General features: G+C 41.2%; 1 protein-coding gene across 5 annotated transcripts in view; it reads right to left on the bottom strand.

Annotated features, from left to right (window-relative positions):
* Positions 1 to 2,364: 2,364 nt before the first annotated feature.
* Positions 2,365 to 20,614, bottom strand: part of stx16 (syntaxin 16) — a 46,863-nt gene continuing 28,613 nt past the window's right edge. For 3 of the 5 annotated variants that reach the window (XM_073061519.1, XM_073061521.1, XM_073061522.1), the window contains exons 4-9: positions 19,577 to 19,739; positions 17,652 to 17,743; positions 13,787 to 13,930; positions 12,650 to 12,730; positions 9,058 to 9,158; positions 2,365 to 8,763 (exon numbers count right to left, since the gene is read on the bottom strand). In XM_073061519.1, coding sequence (XP_072917620.1) covers positions 8,592 to 8,763; positions 9,058 to 9,158; positions 12,650 to 12,730; positions 13,787 to 13,930; positions 17,652 to 17,743; positions 19,577 to 19,739 — 753 coding nt within the window. In that variant the 3' untranslated portion in view covers positions 2,365 to 8,591. Of the gene's footprint in view, positions 9,159 to 12,649; positions 12,731 to 13,786; positions 13,931 to 17,651; positions 17,744 to 19,576; positions 19,740 to 20,614 lie in introns of all 5 variants that reach the window. The other 2 variants (XM_073061524.1, XM_073061523.1) reach the window with 2 other exon arrangements.

The following is a 20,614-nucleotide window of genomic DNA, read 5'->3' as shown; positions in this document are numbered from 1 at the left end:
CCTATTTAAGTTCAACATTGGCTATTGCGATCTTTTCCAGTTTCCAAGGCTAAGGTGGAAGAGAAAGAAAAAATACCAATGCTCCTCAGACAGGATGAAGAGGTCAATACTCCCCAATGCCATTAGGCTTTACAATTCTACCGCCAGGACTTAAGAACTTTTTAAAAGCTATTATTAATGCTTTTTGAGATGGTGATTTAGATGCATATCATATTTTTTTTACTGAGTTAAGTATTGTATGTAATTAGTTTTGCTACAACAAGGGTATGGGACATTGGAAAAAAAGTTGAATTTCCCCATGGGGATGAATAAAGTATCTATCTATCTATCAGATGATATTTAAGTATACTGTGCCCAACTGAGAAATACCAGGATCTCTTGATCCAAATTCCAGATGGAGTAATATATCCATTCCTGAACACTTGTAATGAGGAATTAACAGGAAGGATATCTCACTACAAGGTGACTTTGAACTGAAGCAAAGGTTCAAAAAAATCAAATCAAGACTTCCGATTGCAGAAAAAAAAATCCCTGAACACTCCTGCAATGTGGAAAAAATTTGTCAAAATGTTCTCTATTGCTTTTCCAACATCATACTTAGTGGAGTGCAGTTGCCCAATGTCTTTCAAAGCAACGAAAGATTGCAAATTACTGAACAGGAGATCCAAGACTCTTTCGGAGTGACATTCAGCCTGATCTTAAGTAGTTGTTATCATTGCACCAAGCCCATCCATCTCACTGAAAGGTGAAAAAGCAATGAAGTAGTGAACAGTTGGACTAATAATGTACACTCCAAAATTGATGAAAATTGTTTTAACTGTAATTAAATAAGTTATTCTAGTTTTATATAGATTAGAAAAATTTTTGCAATTATTTATCACTGCTTTGAAACTTGTTTCTACTTTCTTTCACTGTGCAGCAGAAATTAAACTTCTATATAGTTATTTTTTAATTGTCAAGAAGGGAGGGGGTGTTGGGTATGTTGCCTAGGAGCCAAGTGGATAGTAACCCAAAAAAGGTTTAGAAACCACTGATCTAGAGTAACCTCAAATATTTTCTGAATTCACAGTGGGTCAGACAGCATCTATGGAGGAAAATGAACAGCCCTAGTTTCAAGCTGAAACTCTTTACCTGGACTCATCCAGTGCTTGAAGAGATTGGAAAAAATGGAGGATGATGGAGAGGCATTAAACTGAACAAGGAGTATGTGGGATAACAGTGCCAAAAGTCAACACAGATACAGAATGAGAAAGATTTAGGTTTATGGAAATACAAAGGGTACATGCAAAGGAGGAAGAGGGAAGCCAAAGCAATGGGAGTGATTTTCTTTCTAAACCTTGAGAAGGGCCAGGCAAATGGAATTCTTTTCTAATTGGTTGCAGAATGGAGTGGTCCCCTGTACAAAAGCTCAAAGACTACTCAGGGAGGAGGACAATTAGCTCATTTTTGTTATACTTACATGTAACATCAAAGTTGGATTAGAACTTGCTGGGATGGATTCAAACAAGTGGCTCTGGAAAAGTTAGCCATGAATTAGGAGAAATAGAAACAAAGTGAAAAGGTCCAAACATGCAACACACACAAAATGCTGGTGGAACGCAGCAGGCCAGGCAGCATCTATAGGGAGAAGCGCTGTCGACGTTTCGGGCCGAGACCCTTCGTCAGGACGAACTAAAAGGAAAGATAGTAAGAGATTTGAAAGTAGGAGGGGGAGGGGAAAATGCAAAATGATAGAAGACCGGAGGGGGTGGGGTGAAGCTGAGAGCCAGACAGGTGTGCCACACTCAGGTTGGAGGAACAACACCTTATATACTGGCTGGGTAGCCTCCAACCTGATGGCATGAACATTGACTTCTCTAACTTCCGTTAATGCCCCTCCCCTTCTTACCCCATCCCCGATATATTTATATATTTAGTTTTCTTTCTCTCTCTGCCCATCACTCTGCCTGTTTTCCATCTCCCTCCGGTGCTCCCCTCCCCCTTTCTTTCTCCCTAGGCCTCCTGTCCCATGATCCTTTCCCTTCTCCAGCTCTGTATCCATTTTGCCAATCACCTGTCTGGCTCTCAGCTTCACCCCACCCCCTCCGGTCTTCTCCTATCATTTCGCATTTTCCCCACCCCCTCCTACTTTCAAATCTCTTACTATCTTTCAGTTAGTCCTGATGAAGGGTCTCGGCCCGAAACATCGACAGCACTTCTCCCTATAGATGCTGCCTGGCCTGCTGCGTTCCACCAGCATTTTGTGTGTGTTGCTTGAATTTCCAGCATCTGCAGATTTCCTCATGTTTGCCTTTCGAGGTCCAAACATGCAACTGAAGTGCTGTGCACCTTCTGTAGCATCTGCTTAAAATAAATACAAACAGCTGAAGCTTTAAAAAATTTTATTGGTATACATTGATTACAAAAAAAAGCAAAAGTACGCACATATATATTTCAGTTTTAAGACGAATTTCAAGGCTTTACAAATATAAATAGTTTACACATGATACACTGTAACAGCAGGCAATGCTTCACCCACCGAAAACACTACTGATACAGCTGCCTTTTAGAGATATGCTACAAGTAAAACTTTGCTCTACCATCATTAATTTTTCAGGAGTCTGTCTTGAGAATACAAGATCAGATATTGAGGTTCCCTTCTTATCCATTTTATGCTGCACACAAGAAATATGAGTGACCTATACAAGACCACAATGTACACATGATCTCATGCCTGTTCCCACATCTCCCCAAATAATCCAGATTCATTAAGATGTCAATCGTTTTGACCAATCTCCCAGTTAGGGGTGTAGGAACTTAAAATATGAAATGGTTGTTATAAAGATGGCATTATGATCAATGATTTCCAGTTTCCATACTGTAAAAGAAATCATTCAATCGCTCCTACTCCTGAAGATATAAAAAAAATTACAGCACAGGAAATGCCATGTAGTATGTTAACACCTTCACAAACCAAGCACGAGGATAGCTTAAACTGTCATTACACACAAACATTAATAATCTTGAGCTGGTTATTAAACACATAACCAGAACCACAACTAATAATGAATTTATAAATTAATTCATAATTTATGATGTTTTTCAATACAATCTGTTTAGTCAAGTAGTAATTTTAGAATAAAACCAAAAGCAAATTGAGATTCACCTTCAGCTCCCTTTTTTCTCCAGGTTACATCAGGAAGTACGTTAAGCTAACCAGCAGTGCATAAAGCTGTGACATCATAGCAGCATTATTTACTCCACTGACGTGCTCTGGCAAACTAGAGACTGGCCTGGAGAACTGTAAAGTGCTGAAGCAACACACACTAAATGCTGGAGTAACTCAGCAGGTCAGGCAGCATCTATGGAAATCAGTAACAGTTGACATTTCAGGCAGAGACCCTTCTTCATGGCCGGTAAAGAAGGGGGTAGATGCCAGAATAAAAAAGGGGAGGAGGAAGAGGACTAGCTAGAAGATGATAGGTGAAGCCAGGTGGATGGGAAAGGTAAAGGGCTGGAGAGGAAAGAATCTGATAAGAGAGTAGCTCATGGGAGAAAGGGAAGGAGAGGCACCAGGGAGAGGTGATATGTAGATGAAGAGAGGCAAGATGCCAGAGTGGGGAACAGAAGAGGGAAGGAGAGGGGAAAAAATTACCAGAAGGAGAAATTGATGTTCATGCCATCAGGTTGGCGGCTACCCAGACAGAGTACAAGCTGTTGCTCCTCATTGTGGCAGACATGTCGGAACAGGAATGGGAATAGTAATTACTGTGGTTGGCCACCAGGAAATGCCGTTTTTGGTGGATGGAGGGGAAGTCCTCGACAAAGCGGTTCCCAAATTTACGTCAAATCTCACCAACGTAGAGAGAAGCCGGGTCAAGTGCAATAGACAACCCCTACAGATTTGCAGGTGAAATGTTGCTTCACCTGGAAGGACTGTTTGGGGCCCTGAGTGGAGGCGAGGGAGGAGGTAAGTGGGCAGGTGTAGCACTTTGACCGCTTGCAGGGATAAGAGCCTGGAGGGAGATTAGTGGGGAGGGATGGATGGGCAAGGGAATAGCAGAGGAAGCAATCCCTATAGAAAGTGGAGAGTGAGAGGGAAGGTAAAGATGTGTTTGGGGTAGGATCCCTTTGGAGATGGCAGAAGTTGCAGAGAATGATATGTTGAGTGCAGAGAGGTTCAAGGAGTGGTAGGTTAGGACAAGAGTAACTCTATCCCTGTTACGGTGGTGAAAAGATGAGGTAAGCGCGGATATCCAGGAAATGGAGGAGATGCAGGTGAGGGCAGCATCAATGTTGGAGGAAGGAAATCCCTGTTCTTGAAGGAGGGCATCTCTGATGTTCTGAAAAGGAAAGCCTAGGAACATTCTAGATTCAAATGTGGCAGAGACAAAGGAACTGAGAAAAGGAAATAGCATTTTTACAGGAGACAGGGTGCGAAGAGATGGCTGTGAAAATCAGTAGGTTTATAAAAGATGTTGGTAGATTTGTCTCCAGAGAGAGTTGAGGTATGAGAACATGAGTTCAGTGGGGCAATAGCAGGCAGAGACAATGGGTCTACCCAGGCATTCAGGTTGTGGATCTTGGGTAGGAGGTAAAAGTGATCAGTGCAGGATAAGGGAACTATGAGTTTGGTGGCAGTGATGGGAGTTCTCCAGAGTTGATGAGGTTAATGATGGTGTCAGAGACAATTTTCTAATGATCCAGAGTGGATTCCTCTTCAAGGGGTAGGTAAGAGGAGGTGTCTGAGAGTTACTGCCTGGCCTCAGTGAAGTAGAGGTCAGTCTGCCACATTACAATAGCACCCCTTTTGTCTATGGGTTTGATAGTAAAGGTTGGGATTGGTGCAGAGATTGGAGGGCAGTGCATTCAGAGGGACTAAGTTTCGAGGAGGAGTGAGGAGTGCTGAAGTTGAGCTGGTTAATCTCATCAGCAATTAGAGATGAAAGGATCAGGGCAGAGGAGGAGGATGGAGATGTGGCGGGGGGAAGGTGCTGAAAGAGCCTGTAGCAGAGAGAAGTAACCAGCTGCTTCAAGAACTGCAAAGAGCCTGGCACTAGTACCTTCCCTTTTTTGGACATTATTAATTTTGTACCTCCTTCATAGCTTTGCTTCACTGGCTGTGACACGGAGCAGTGAAAAAATAGAAATGCTTAATGTGGTTTCATCATGGCCCCTGACAAATCCCTCAAATGGCTTTACTTTCTTCTTACTAGTAATAATACTATGTACATGTAACCTTTTTTATACCATGGACCACTACCATTAAGCAACGGATCCGTGGCCTCCAGGTTGGAAACCTCTGATGTAGAAAGTAAGTAGATCCTCTACTCGAGCCCCCTTGTATATTACTTGGGTTTCATTCTTCTACAAAATCCTCTTTTAAGCATTCATACGTTTCATATCACTTGAGAAGAAATGCAACCCAGCTTCCCAAACCATAGTTCCTGGTGACATGGGGTTTGGGAATTTTACCTAATGTTGGAGATTCCAACAGAATGGGGACCTTATTCTCCCACATTCTCGCAACAGAATTAAACTTTTAATTCATCAAGGCCAACCCTCCCATCCAGCACCTCCAATATCTTCTTTTAGTGTTTTATCAAAGCTATTTAATCTGGAGGAAAGTCTTAAAGCAAAACAAGTTTCTACAGGGCAAAACTCCAGAGCATCAATCTAATTTTGTTCAATTATACATCTTCAACAAGAGAATTGTTATCCAGAACTTACATAATACATCTTCTCAGTGTGTCTGTTCACTCCAAATTACATTCAGTCCTGTTCTAAATCAGTCCATCTCTGAGCTCTATTAAGAGTAATGTGTGCTTATGGGCACATGTCACAATTCCCTAGTCAAATATACAGCACCTTGGCGGTAATGTTGTACCAACCAAGTAGGAACTACATACAACCACATTTTCTTACTCATTTACACTAATTTACACTTCTTTGTAAGTTTCTGGTCTTTCACATCAGATACTCTAATAATATAAAGAGTGGGGAAAAAGATAGCCTTTGAAATTACCAGATCATTTCTTCACAAGAATCCAGGTGTAGTTACTCATGGTCCACCTACCACCATCTAAATCTACTAAATCCAATTATTTTCAATATGCAATCTGTCTTGTGTCCAAATCAGGACTGAGATTGTGCCCAGTTCCATCTCACAGTGATAAGGGTGTAAATGGCAAAAAATAATTGTTATTTATTAGCCATTCCTGGTTTTACTGGAGAAGATATTGAGGACGGACCACCTTTCTCAAGCCCAGGTGCTCGCACAATACTGTTAAGGTTCCCAAGATTTTGATCCAGATATGAAGATGGGATGTTGATGTACATGTTTAAATCAGAATGGTGTGCCCCCTGAAGGAGAAACTGAAGCTGTCGGCTTTCTCATGCATCCGCTAAGTGGTGGAGATTGCAAATCTGGAAAATTCTACCCAAGGCAGCCTGGAGAATTGATACATTTTATAGAGGGTACTCACTGTGGCCACAGTACACAATTGTCAATGTAGTGAATATTTATGTTGGGAGATAAGGTGTTGATCAAACTACCATACTGAATGTTACTGAGTTTTCATTAAAAGGACCAAAACCCATCTTTTTTCTTTAATGTCTCAGGAGAACAGAACATTAGGGGAAACTAGGAATGGAGATTTACTGAAATCTGATTCATCATTTCAACACTAATGTCTTCCTTAAACCTTATCGTTGTAATCTCAAAAATAACAGCTGAAAGCATAGAGAGCTGGGGCAGGCAGTATCTGTGGAGTGACCATTTCAGTTTGGTGAACTTTCCTGGGATACTGACTCATGAAAAGTAACCATTTCCTTCTCTCTGGAGCTGCTCAATTTCACTAGCTTTTTATTTCAGGTATCCAGCGTCTGCAGTGTTTTATTTATGCTGACGCTTCATTCACGGTATGTCTCTGTGCAACATCTTCCACAATCATTTACTTTTTCACATCATGTAAAATATAAAAAAATATAACAGGCTGTTTATCTTCTTGTGAAGTGCATGCTAACAGACCAGCTCAGTTAGCCTTGTTTATTAATACATTTCATTGTGTCACTACATTGATTTCTTTCTTTCCTCCACCTATCTAATCTATTCTTAATAGCTGATTTTCTATCAACCCTAGTAGTGCATTCAATGGCCTAACAACACCACAGCTCATAATATAAATTTCTTACGTTCAAATACTTATTCAGAAGCAATTTCCTTACTTGAGGGACCTTGAATTTGTTTCCATCTATCCAAATTCCTTCACAAATCTCGCAGTTGTTCACTGCAACCTGGTTATATCTCTGAAGCTGTTACCAAATAGCGTAAAATAGACATTTAACAACTGTATTACAGCAATGAGTTTATTTTAATTACCTCCACCACTTAGGACAGGCTTGTAGTTATGTACCACAAGACACAACCTGCCCAGCAGTACATGTATTAAAATATGCACTTTCCTGAGCAAATAGACTGCCACAGAGGTTTTAGAATCTAGATAGATACTAAAAAGAATACATTCAGCTCATTTTGTTATTTGAAAACAAGATGAATATGCCCGAGTAAAACAAAACAATCAAAATCATCACATGCAGCCTGCTGTGTTAGGGGCTCACAAACAGGAACGGTGCCACATCAGCTTTCAAAAGCAGAAAAAAGAACTTATCACCATTTTGGGATAAAGAGAAGAAAAAAGTGAAATGCTTATTTATATTAGGAAATTTTATGAAAAAAGCAAGATTAACTTAACAGCAGAGTAATTCATTAATACCATTGATGCAAAAGTAAAAAGAATTTTCACTGCAGAACAGTCAAGGCTTTCTGCAAAACATCAATTAGTTTACAGTCTACATGATGGAAGTATTAATAAAAGTCCATGAATTAAATAAATCACCTTCCTTGATTAATACAGGACTGCCAGTCCTATTATATCAACATACATCTATACACAATGAACATCATGTTCTCTCTACATGGAAGTTCAAAATTCAACTGCCTTCTGAAAGAGCTGCAAGGAGCCCCCAGATGCTCACCATCATGAGTCTAGGCGTTCAACCCCATGTTGATAATCCCTTGGGTTAAACTCCATTTTGTTTGGTTTTTGCAGTGGTGCACAGCTAGATCAGTTCCCGTAGGTTGCAGATCTTTACCTTTGACATGGCTCTGCAAGAGTTTTCTGTTCTTGCCATGATTTTTACTTAGCTCACCGTAGTTACCCATCTTATACTTTCCTGGTTCTTCCAAACTCTACCTGCTGCCAAGAATACTGAAGCTAGCCTCGAGCACAGTGCTGGTTCTTCAAACTTGCCTTGCTATCTTTTCTAAGTTGGCTGAGCAGTTCCAGATAGTAGGCACTTAACTCAACACCATTCTGTGTCGTCATACTCTTAAGAACTTACTGTATCCACACCACTACATGCTCTCTTCCTCTCCCCTTTCCAATTCATTGATTGCTATGCTGTCAAACTCACAGACAACTTTAAAATGAGATGTACAATAAAGCCAAACACGTACCTGCAAGAAATGCTTTCCCATAAAGTCCTAAATTATTTTGCTTTAAGATGATCTACATTTGACATAGTTTGATTACAAGCTTGGAAAGAGTTCATTATTCAGAACCAGAGTTTGCTGTAATATATACAGCAGTGCAAAGAAAAGAAAGGAATGCAGAGGAACCAGACGTGTTGCAGTTTGAGACATCCTTGTTCATGTTTTGCTTCACATAGTTGAAATGCTGTGAAGGCTCTTTGTAATGCTGAAGCTGGCCCTTGCTGGGTGATCTTTGGGTACAGAGCACAGGCACATCATCAGCTGAAGACAGAAAGTGGTAAGAAGCAAATCCGAGTACTGCTCACAGAACACAAGAGAGCACACCTTCCCCTTGCTTCCCCACCCCCCTCCCGACTCCAATTTACAACACAGCAATCACAATATGTTCCTGATTTCCGGTAGAGAAAAAAATTTAGAGGGGTCTAACTATGTTACCTAGACTCCCTTAAAAAGACAGTATTTAGTCACCAACCCCGGTGAATTTTTCTTGCGGTTCCCACCGCAGGAAGGTTGCAGTTGATCACCTTGATTTGATTCCTATTAACACGATGATGAGAACCACCACTATCACAAAAAGGATCACAATGACCAGCATCTTTCGATTCTTCTTCTGGTGTTGCTCAGCCTGTAAAATTAATTAGTAGATACTGGTTCAATAATCTTACAGCATCCTATTTATCACTCTCTGCACTGTGTCTCTGATAGTTCTACAATAAAGGCAATAACTCACATACATGGAATCAAAGTTTGCAATTTGATGTAGGCAAACCAAAAAGAACACGCTTCTCTTCGGCTTTGCAATTCTGAATTTTAAGCAGTGACCCAATTAAATGTCTCCACTTTCCAGATGAACCCAACTCAAACACTACCAATAAATTTGTAGGTGATAACACTGGTGTTGGAAATTCTCAATTGGTGTACGGGAGTGAGATAGATTAGCTGGTTGAGTGGTGTCATAACAACCTTGCACTCAACTTCAGCAAAACCAAGGAACTGATTGTGGACTTCAGAAAGGGGAAGTTGGGAGAACACACAGCAGTCCTTATCGAAAGGTCAGCAGTGGAAAGGATGAGCAGCTTCCAATTCTTGAGTGTCAACATCCCAGAGGATTTACCTTGGGCCAACACACGGATGCAGTCATGGAAAAAGTAGGCCAGTGGTTCAACTTCAATTGGAGTGAGGAGATTTGGCACGTCAAACTCTTACAAATTTCTGCAAATTACAGTGGAGAGCAATCTGACTGCTTGCAACACTGCCTGATGTGGAGGCTCCGATGCACAGGACTGCAAGAGACTGCAGATGGTTGCAGAATCAGTCAGCTCCATCATGGGCACAGCACTTCCCACCGTCAAGGACACCTTCAAGAAAGCAGCATCCGGCACTAAGACCCTCAGCATCCGGAACATGCTCTCTTTCATTACTACCATTTGGGAGGAGGTACAGGCACTTGAAGACCGACACTCACCAGGTTTTAAGAACAGCTTCTTCTCCTCCATCATCAGGTTTCTGAATGGTCCATGAACACTAACTTGTTATTCCTTTGGCTTTGCACTATGTATTTATTTTGTATTTTTTGTAAATTTTATGCCTTTGCTCTGACTTACTGCTGCAAAATGACAAATTTCATGTTACACGAGTTAGTGATAATAAACCTGATTCTGACTAGTTGGCATTCAGTTAGGCCTGCAGATCTGGGAGATCGTCTGCTAGGTTTACAGGGAGGGAGGGAGGAAGCAAGTAAAGTTTGCAGGGGTCAGAACAGAATAGAACTGACAGAAATGAAGGATATCAGAGGCATTTCTTCGCAAGAACATATAAGAAATAGGAGCAGGAGTAGGCCATCTGGCCCGTTCAGCTTGCTCCGTCATTCAATAAGGTCATGGCTGATCTGGCCATGCACTCAACTCCACCTACCTGCCTTTCTCCCCATAACCCTTAATTCCCCTGCTATGCAAAAATCTATCCAACCTTGTCTTAAATATATTTACTGAGGTAGCCTCCACTGTTTCATTGGGCAGAAAATTCCACAGATGATGTGAATGTTGGAGCCTGGGGAGGAAGGTACAGTTGTCAGAAACAGATGGGAGACAGGGTGAAAGCAAGTCTGCAGGATCAATGCTTTGGGGGAAGGGCAAAAATTATAAATACTAGTGGCATGGGGAAGGATGAAACACAAAAATTAGAAAGTGGCTGTGGCAAGGGGTAGAAGTCAGAAGGTTTAATTAATAGTAAAAGATATAATGTCTCGGGGTATCTGTTTTTGTGAGTTTGGCTGATTTGAATCAGGTAATTGGATAAGGTGCAAACATTTCTTATCTACTTTTAATTCCGATAACTTGAGAAAAACAATCAGACGTAGCAAAATCTGACACGGGAATTAATTCCTGTCTCATAATATTTAATTGACTATCTCTGTAACCGAGGTCACAGATACAAGGGAAAATAGAAATTCAGAAATGACTCTACAAGACACAAAATGAACTGAGGGGATAACTTCAATAAAAAACACAAAATGCTGGCAGAACTCAGCAGGCCAGACAGCATCTATGGGAGGAGGTATTGACAACGTTTCAGGCCGAAACCCTTCATCAAGAGTGAAGTGACATGGGATGGTCGAGGGGGGATAAGAAGTGGGGAGAGGGATGAAGTAGAGAGCTGGGAAGTGATAGGCTGGAGGGAAATGGGCTAGGGGGAAGGTGGAGAATTATGGGAAATAAAAGAGAAAGAAAGATAGGGCTGGGGGGAGATTGTAGTAAGGGGGGAAAAGAGAAAGAGAGCCAGACTAAAATTATAGATAGGGATGGGGTAAAGGGGGGTGGCAGGGGTATCAACGGAGGTCTGTGAGTTGAATGTTCATACCGGCAGGTAGGAGGGCTACCTAGGCGGGAGATAAGGTATTGCTCCATCGACCTGCATGAGGCCTCATCTTGACGGTAGAGGAGGCCATGGACAGACATAGTGGAGTGGAAGTGGTCTGTGGAATTGAAGTGTGTGGCCACAGGGAGATCCCGCCACTGCTGGAGGACTGAGCGCCGGTGTTCAGCAAAACGGTCTCCCAGTCTGCGGCGGGTCTCCCCAATGTATAAATGGCCACATCAGGAGCACCAGATACAGTATATCACCCCAGTTGACTCGCAGGTGAAGTGGTGCCTCACCTGAAAGGACTGTCCGGGGCCTAGGATGGTGGTGAGGGAAGAAGTGTGGGGGCAGGTGTAGCACTTCTTCCGTTTGCAGGGATAAGTGCCTGGAGGGAGGTCGGTGGGGAGGGATGGGGGGGGGGGGGGGATGAATGGACAAGGGAGTCGCATAGGGAGCGATCCCTGCGGAAAGCCGAGAGTGGGGGGGGGGGAGGGGAAGATGTGGCTAGTGGTGGGATCCCATAGGAGGTGGCGGAAGTTGCGGAGGATTATACGTTGGATCCGTAGGCTGGTAGGGTGATAGGTGAGGACCAGGGGGACTCGATCCCTGGTGGGCTAGTGGGGGGATGGGGTGAGGGCAGAGGTGCGTGAAATACGGGAGACGCAATGGAGGGCACAGTTGATAGTGGACAAAGGGAAGCCCCTTTCTTTAAAAAAAGGAAGACATCTCCTTTGTCCTAGAATGAAAGGCTTCACTCACTCCAACATTGAACTGATTCCACAACATATGGACTTACTTTCAAGGACTCTACAACTCATGCTCTCAATATTTATACTCTTTTGTGTATTTGCACAATATGTTGTCTTCTGCACATTGGTTGCATGTCCCTCTTTGTTGTGTGCAGTTATCTGTATTCATTAATTCTATTATCTGTATTTACTATGCAAGGAAGTGAATCCCAGGGTAGTATATGGTGACATATTTATTATGATAATAAATTTATTTTGCACTAATGGAATTACAACAATGGAGTCAAGCAAAATAAGTGGACTAGATGTAATAAAATATCAAACACAATTTTCTTCAAAAAAGTCCAGAACGATTTGTTCCACTTGAGTACTGTGGTGCTGAAATAGTTGATGATGTTGCTGGTTAAGGCATATTTTATCTAAGCAGTTCTACGATGTGCATTACAGACCTGTGTAATTATGTTTTGACAAATAAATCTGGGACAAACTGTCATCCAAAAAGTATTACCTTCTGGAGTTGCTGTAAGCCCTCCTCTGTTTTAATACACGATTGTTCAACATTATAATCAATTCGATCCAAGATGGTCCCCTAAAAACAAACACAGAGATATTAAAATGACTACCAAATTAATGGAAATTTTGCCATCCGGCTCAAGAAATTCTGCGCTCTGTCAGAGGTCTATGCAAACAGTGCAACACACTAACCAACAGGAAATGTAGTGCAGTTGTTCTAAAACACCAGAAACTTCAAACAGTGACATGTTTCAGAAAAGAATTAATGGAACTAAAACAATGTGGGAGAATAATTCCCTACAGATTGGGAATTACAGCAGCATTGTGTTGCCACTGCCATTCTGCACGACTCCTATAATTGGCCTTCCTGACATCAGAGCTCTCTGCTTATTTTAAGGAGTAATCCTGGCATCCGCTCAGTCCACAGCTTTTGGAGAATCAGTGGTGTATGAAAAGATTTGCAGGTGTGATGTAAAAGGATGACTATGACTCTTCCAGCTGATCAATTGCAAACTAAGCTTTTTAAAAATGTTAACATAGAACAGTAGAAGAGTACAGACACTTCGACCCATGATGCTGTGCCAACCTTTTAATCTATTCCACATTGCCCTTCACTTTCCTTTTATTGATGTGCCTATCTGAGTGGTAAAGAGGCCTCTATCACCACCCCAGTAACATGTTCCACACACTTACCACTCTGTAAAATAAAAATTACCTCTGACATACCTTTCCCCAATCACTTTAAAATTAAGTCCTCTTGTATTAGCCATTGTGGCCCCAGGAAAAAGGCACTCTATGCCTCTTATATACCTCTATCTAGTCATCCTCCTTTCCTTCAAAGAGAAAAGCCTTAGCTCAGTAAACCTTGCCGCATAAGACTTGCTCTCTAATCTGGACAGCATCCTGGTAGCACACACAAATTGCTGGAGGAACTCAGCAGGTCAGTCAGCATCTATAGAGGGGAATAAATAGTTGATGTTTCAGACCGAGACCCTTCATCGGGACTGGAAAGGAAGTTGGAAGAAGCCAGAATAATCCTGATAAATCTCCTCTGCACCCTCTCTAAAGCTTCTGCGTTCTTCCAACAATGAGGTGACCAGAACTAAACAAATTGATCTTCCAAATTACTCACCTGCTCCACTATCATGGTTGCCAGCTCCCTAAAAATTTCATTCAAGTCTGAGATTGACTGCACGATTTGTCGAATCTCCTTCTCTCGTTCTTCGACCATCAGAGCATTCTCTTCCACCAGAAGTAACTGATCGTTTGTAAAACCCTGTCAGAACAACTGAGTATGAATAAAAGACCAACATATGAAACTCAACTTAAAGCACAGGGCAGGGCACTTTATTAAAAACATTAAGACTCCACAATATTTCAAACATCAAGACTACCTTTCAAATCACACAATAGTAATGTACAAGTGCTCGGGAGATAGTAATGGTACGTATGAAGGGACAGCTTCCATTAACACCCACGGTCAAACACAGACCGAAGATTTATCCCAACATCAGAACTTTTAGCCAAAGTTTAGCCTGCATAACTGAGCATTCAAATTAATCCTAAAATTCACATTATCTAATCCGACAAAAGCATGATATTTGAGAAGAAGAAACTAAAGTCAGATGTATCAGTATTACAGTGGAGTAAAGGGAATTACAGAGGCACAAGAGAGAAGTTGGCCAGAATTGATTGGAAAAGAACACCGGCAAAGATGACAGCAGAGTAACAATGGCTAGAATTTCTGAAAGCAATTTAGAAGGCACAAGATATATACAACCCAAAGAGGAAGAAGCATTCTAAAGATAGGATGACGCAACCATTGATAACAAGAGAAGTCAAAGCCAACATAAAAACCAAACAGAGGGCATATTATAGAGCAAAAATTAGTGAGAATTTAGAGGATTGGGAAGCTTTTAGATACCAACAGAATGCAACTAGAAAAGTCATTAAGAAGGTAAAGGTGGAATATGAAAGTAAGCTAGCTGACAGTATTAAGGAAGATACCAAGTTTCTTCAGATACGTAAAATGTAAAAGAGAGGCAAGAGAAGATATCAGATCGCTGGAAAACAATGCTGGAGATGTAGTAATGGGGACAAGGAAATAGCTGACGAACTGAATAAGTATTTTGCATCAGTCTTCACTGTGGAAGACACTAGTTGTATGGTGGAAGTTCCAGATGTCAGGGGCATGAAGTATATGAAGTTACAATAACTAAAGAGAAAGTTATTGGAAACTGAAAGGTCTGAAGGTAGGTAAATTACCTAGATTAAATGGGCTACACCCCAGAGTTCTGAAAGAGGTGGCTGAAGAGAATGCAGAGACATTAGTAATGGTCTTTCAAGAATCACTAGATTCTGGAATGATTCTGGAAGAATGGAAAATTGCAAATGTCACTCCAGTCTTCAAGAAGGGACAGAGCAGAAGAAAGGAAGTTAAAGGCCAGTTAGTCTGGCCTCAGTGGTTGGGAAGATGTAGAAGTCCATTGTTAAGGATCTGGTTTCGGGGTACTTGGAAACACTTAATAAAATAGGCTATAGTCAGCATAGTCTCCTCAAGGGAAAATCCTGCGTGGCAAATTTTTTGAAAGCCTTTGAAGAAATAACAAGCAGGATAGACAAAGGAGAATCAGTTGATGTTGTATACATGGATTTTCAGAAGGTCTTTGACAAGTTCCCACACATGAGACTGCTTAACAAGCTACAAGCCCATGGCTTTACCAGAAAGATTCTAGCATGGATAAAGCAGTGACCAATTGGCAGGAGGCAAAGAGTGGGAATAAAGGAAGACTTTTCTGGTCGGCTTCCAGTATCTAGTGGTGTTCCACTCAAGTCTGTGGTGGGATCAATTCTTTTTCTGTTATATGTCAATGTTTGAATGATGGAATTGATGGGTTTGTTGCAAAGGTTGCAGATGATACAAACACAGGTAGAGGGGCAGGTAGTTTTGAGGAAATAAGGAGGGTACTTAAACAGATTAAGAGAATGGACAAAGAAGTGGCAGACGGAATACAGTGTCGGGAAGTGTATGGTCATGCACTTTGAGAGAAGAATTGAAAGCAATGACTACACAAAACTAGGTGCAAAGGGATTTAGGAGTCCTTGTGCAGGATTCTCTAATTTGCAGTTGAGTCGGTGGTGAAGAAGGCAAGTGCAATGTTAGCATTCATTTCAAGAGAACTAGAATATAAAAGCAAGGATGTAATGTTGAGACTTTATAAAGCACTGGTGAGGCCTCACTTGCAGTATTGAGAGCAGTTTTGGGCCCCTCATCTTAGAAACGATGTCCTGAAACTGGAGAAGGTTAAAGGAGGTTCACGAAAATGTTTCCAGGATAAAACAGCTTGTCATACGAAGAATGTTTGATGGCTCTGGGACTGTATTCACTGAAATTTAGAAGAATTAAGGGTAACCTCATTGAAACCTATTGAATGGTGAAAGGCCTTAACAGAGTACATGTGGAGTGGATGTTTCCTATTGTGGGTGTGTCTAAAACCTGAGGACAAAGCCTCAAAATAGAGAGGCGTCCTTTTCGAGTGGAGATAAGGACGAATTTCTTTAGTTAGAGAGTGGTGAATCTATGGAATTTGTTGCCACAGGCAGTTGTGGAGGCCAAGTCTTTACATATATCTAAGAAAGAGGTTGATAGATTCTTGATTGATCAGGGCATTAAGGGATACAGGGGTGGGGGAGGGAGGCATGAGATTGGGGCTTAGAGGGAAAATGGATCATGATAAATAGCGGAGCAGACTCAATGGGCCAAATGGCCTAATTCTGATCCTATATCTTATGGTCTGATGCAAATTTCTGAAAGCCAGTTTGAGCATATTTCCCCTTGATCTAATACGCTGTACCAGAACCTTTATATTGATGACTCAATAGTTTTATTGTATACCTGGCAGATAATCTAAACACAAAGAACGTTACATGCTCTGCCTAAATGACCACAACTATATCAGCTACATCAACCAGTAAATTATTTTGCTGCCACCTCAACTCTCTGCTTTTGGATCCTGATGTGTAAGCCAGGTGCAAACCAAAAGAAAGTTGCTCGAAGTTTGCTAAAACCTGCTCCCACAATGACTAGAACTTTACTGCATATTGCAAGGAGCCAGGCCAACAGATTTACTGTGAGATTAAAGTAGATCATGCAAACCAGCAAATCAAAAACAAAATATTGCAGAGCTCATCTCACACAGTATATAAACCTGTTAACCACTATAAAGGCTCTACCATTACACAGACTCCTGTTATGCAGCTCTTTGACATGGGGCTCTTATTTTAAAAGAGTGGTATAAACTACAATATTACCTTCTATGTCAAAGTTCAAGGTCAATTCCCATTTCAGAAACTTGAATGCTAAGCTCTGACCAACATGTTCATTACTGACAGAGTACTATATTCTCAAAGTGGCCATCTTTCAAGTAAGATTTTTCGGCTACTTTTTCTTTTAAATGGGCATTTGGAGTTCTGGCAAGGTTTTCCTCACTTAGCATAATCTGGATTTTATTCACCTGCTGCATGTCGATTTGCCATGTTTAAATTGGATTTACATCTAGACAACAAAGTAATTGACTGCCTGCAAATGAGATTGCTCTGAGAGCTTGCCCGGACACAATGGGCCACTTCATCAAGGATAGCAATTCATCTTTCCCCAAGGTCAATACGAACCAGTTAACTTTCAAAGACATAAATTTCTGGTTTACTTATTCTGATGGAGCTTTTTATACCCACAGATGTTTCTTCAAACTGAATTCTCAACCAGCATTGGTGGGAATTTACAAACATGAGAACATCTGTAGATGTTGGAAATTCAAGGCAACACACACACAAAATGCTGGAGGAACTCAGCAAGCCAGACAACATCTAAGGAAAAGAGTAAACAGTCAACGTTTCAGGCTGAGACCCTTCATCAGTCCTGCCGACTCTTTCCATAGATGCAGCATTTTGGTGGGATTTTATCATGCATTCTCTGGATGACTAGTCCATCGGCCCACCTTGTCATATAGACTGTCATCTTCAGCATCATCCATTAGTGGCACCGACGTTTCAAAGAAATGTTTGGACCTTTCTTCTCGATTCTTCAAACCTATGACATAAAACAAAACTCCTGTTACTGGAAGAGAGCAAGCCAGCAAAACAAAACCTAAAATAAGGAATTTTAAAAATGGTTGATAAGTCAAATAACATCTGTGGAGGCGGAAATGTTAACATTTCAGGTCAATGAGTTTCATTGTTTCCCAGTCCCCAACCTGCTGACTTTTCCTACCATTTACGTCATATTAACTGACACCAAGGGTATTTTACTGTCTTGAAATCCATTTGCTGATTCGACACAGGATTGTATTTGAGGCAAAGATTTACAAAAAGCACTCCAAACTTCCCTGGTATTCTTCTCCAATTATCCCCAGCTCCACCAGACAAGTTTGATCTTTCAGAGATACCAGTGATGGCGCTATGCAATCCCTGACCTACTCTGATATGCACAACTGAGCAATAAATGTCAGCAAATAATTCTACAAAGACTGCATCACAGTCAAACCTACTTTGTTGTTTGCCCACTACATACGCATTCTACAGAATGCAGTGGATAATCTTGGATATTTCCTACTCACTCCACCCAGGACACTAAGAAACCACAAGATTTCACCATAAAGGTAAATCTTCAGACTTGCATCATACCAGGTGTGAATACCAAGTAAAACTAAGTAATAATTCTGGGTTTCGTAGCAATGGGTACAATGTGGACCTGGCACACACTGTGCACATTGTTCCTAAAGATTTCATTCAAAATATCCAAATTCACACGAAGATTTCTTGGATTTGGAAACTGAAGTATAAAAGTATCAAAACAAAAGCTAAATGGAACATTTATAAGAGGGATGAAGTCAAAAAAAACAAAAACCTGCTAATGCTGGAAATCTGAAATAAAAACAGGAAATGTTGAAAGCACTCAGCAGGTCAGTCAGGAAAGAGAAACAGAGTTGAGATCCTTCATCAGAACAGACCGACAATGGGTCCTCAACTTCGAAGCACTTACTCAGTTTCTCCTTTCACAGACACTGCCTGATTTACTGAGCATTTCCAGCAATTTGTGTTTCCATTAGTTGGAGTAATACATTTGTTTCGGGGCAACAGTCTTTAGTACCCTTGGACAAACTTGCCAGAAAGATAGGGATACACAGAACCTCAGTGAAGAGGTCTGATCTGTAGAACTTGCAATGCCTCCTGGCAGATATTTAATGGATCTGTAAAATTATGACAGGTTTTGATATGGTAACCGAAGAGAAAACTGGCAAGGAATCGGCAGGTGGGGATTAAAAATATAAAATAATTAGCAAAAGCCAGATGAGAGCTTTCTACAGTAACTTGTGTAAAGGTAAGATTATAATAACTCAGAAATAATCTCAACTATCAGCAACAAAGACATTTTACAGATAATGAGAAAGTTAAAGGTGCAGGACAAACTAAATAACACTTTCAAAGAGCTGATCCAGTCACCTCCCTTTGTGCTTTAGGATTCAGTTGCCTACAATTTCAGTAGTGATAAATACTATACAGTAGTAGCAGCCCACCACTACTACCTGCTGCCACTGATCAATGAGTTTAGTTGTACTAATCAAACATGAATTTCCAAGCGTATGCCAATATACTTTATACAAGAGCAACTGACAAACCAAATCAGAAAAAGAGCTTCCCAGAGCATTGTGTCTGCTTGCCAACAGTTAAGCTAACACATTTAACCTCAGCTAACTTTTACACTTGGCCCTGCTTCCAAATCCAAGAGATAGTACAAGTATATACAATCCTTTCCACTGTCATAGAAAACATAAATCACATCACACTCCTACACACTGGGAGGCCAATCAGTTATGTAAGTGCGTTTTAGATCAAAGCATTTCCCCTCTCCTTGAATGCTTACGTTTCAAATAAGAAGACTGGGCATGTCGAAAGTTAGTTGACAGATCCTGAAGAGCTTGTGCAAGAGAAGAAATTACATTTCGAAGAACCCGCTCCTCCTGCTCTGTGCAGCTTCGCCCTTTGCTCTGCAGATTCTGCACTGAGCGCTGACATCGGTGGAACATCTAGAGAAGAGGAGAGAATTGCAGAAAGGCAAGGGCATCCAATCTTCCATCCAAAACCAACAACACACCATAAGTCATTAAAAAAAAATGTATGGACACATAGCTATGGCTCTACTTAACCCTTGGCTTAATTATTGAAGTGTCTGCACCACATTCTATCATCTCTTTTACTCTCAGTTTTTATAGGGATGATGTCTCATACAAGTTTGAAGAGATGCAAAATGAAGAATCTCTAAAAGAAAATCATAAAAGCAGGCTTTACTTTTTTTTGCACTTTTTTAAGCTAGTGTAATGTCACAGTTGTCTCACAGTTGCAGAAACCCAGGTTCAATCCTGATTGTGTTCTCCTCCAGGTACTCTAGTTTCCTCCCACGTCTCCAGGGCATGTGGAATGGTAGGTTAATTCACCATTGAAAATTGCTGTAGTGTTGCAATCAGTGGGGTGGAGTTGATGGGTACATGGAGTAAGTAATGTAGGCCTGATACAGATGGCTGCTCGAATGTCAGCTTGAGTTTAGTAAACTAAAGAGTCAGTTTCCATGTTTGTCCTGTATTAGTGCAGATTTGCAGCCTTGGTGTTTTAAATTTAGATACACAGCACAGTAACAGGCCCATCCAGCCCAACAAGCCCATGCCACCCAATTACATCCATGTGATCAATTAACCATGTCCCGGAGGAAAGCCACAGGGTCACAGAGAGAATGTTTAAAACTACTTCATAACAGCAGGAATTGAACCCAGGTGGCAGGTGTTGGCATAATTGTAACTCGCAAACCTTCCCGCAAGGATATTGGTCCCCTTCCAGTGCAGGTGCAAACCATCCCTTCTGTAAAGGTCTCATGTTCCCTGAGAGCCCAATGATCCAAAAGTCTGAA

The sequence above is a fragment of the Hemitrygon akajei genome, chromosome 11, assembly GCF_048418815.1.
Source record: "Hemitrygon akajei chromosome 11, sHemAka1.3, whole genome shotgun sequence".
Lineage (NCBI taxonomy): Eukaryota > Metazoa > Chordata > Chondrichthyes > Myliobatiformes > Dasyatidae > Hemitrygon > Hemitrygon akajei.
This window is presented reverse-complemented; position numbering and strand designations above follow the sequence as displayed.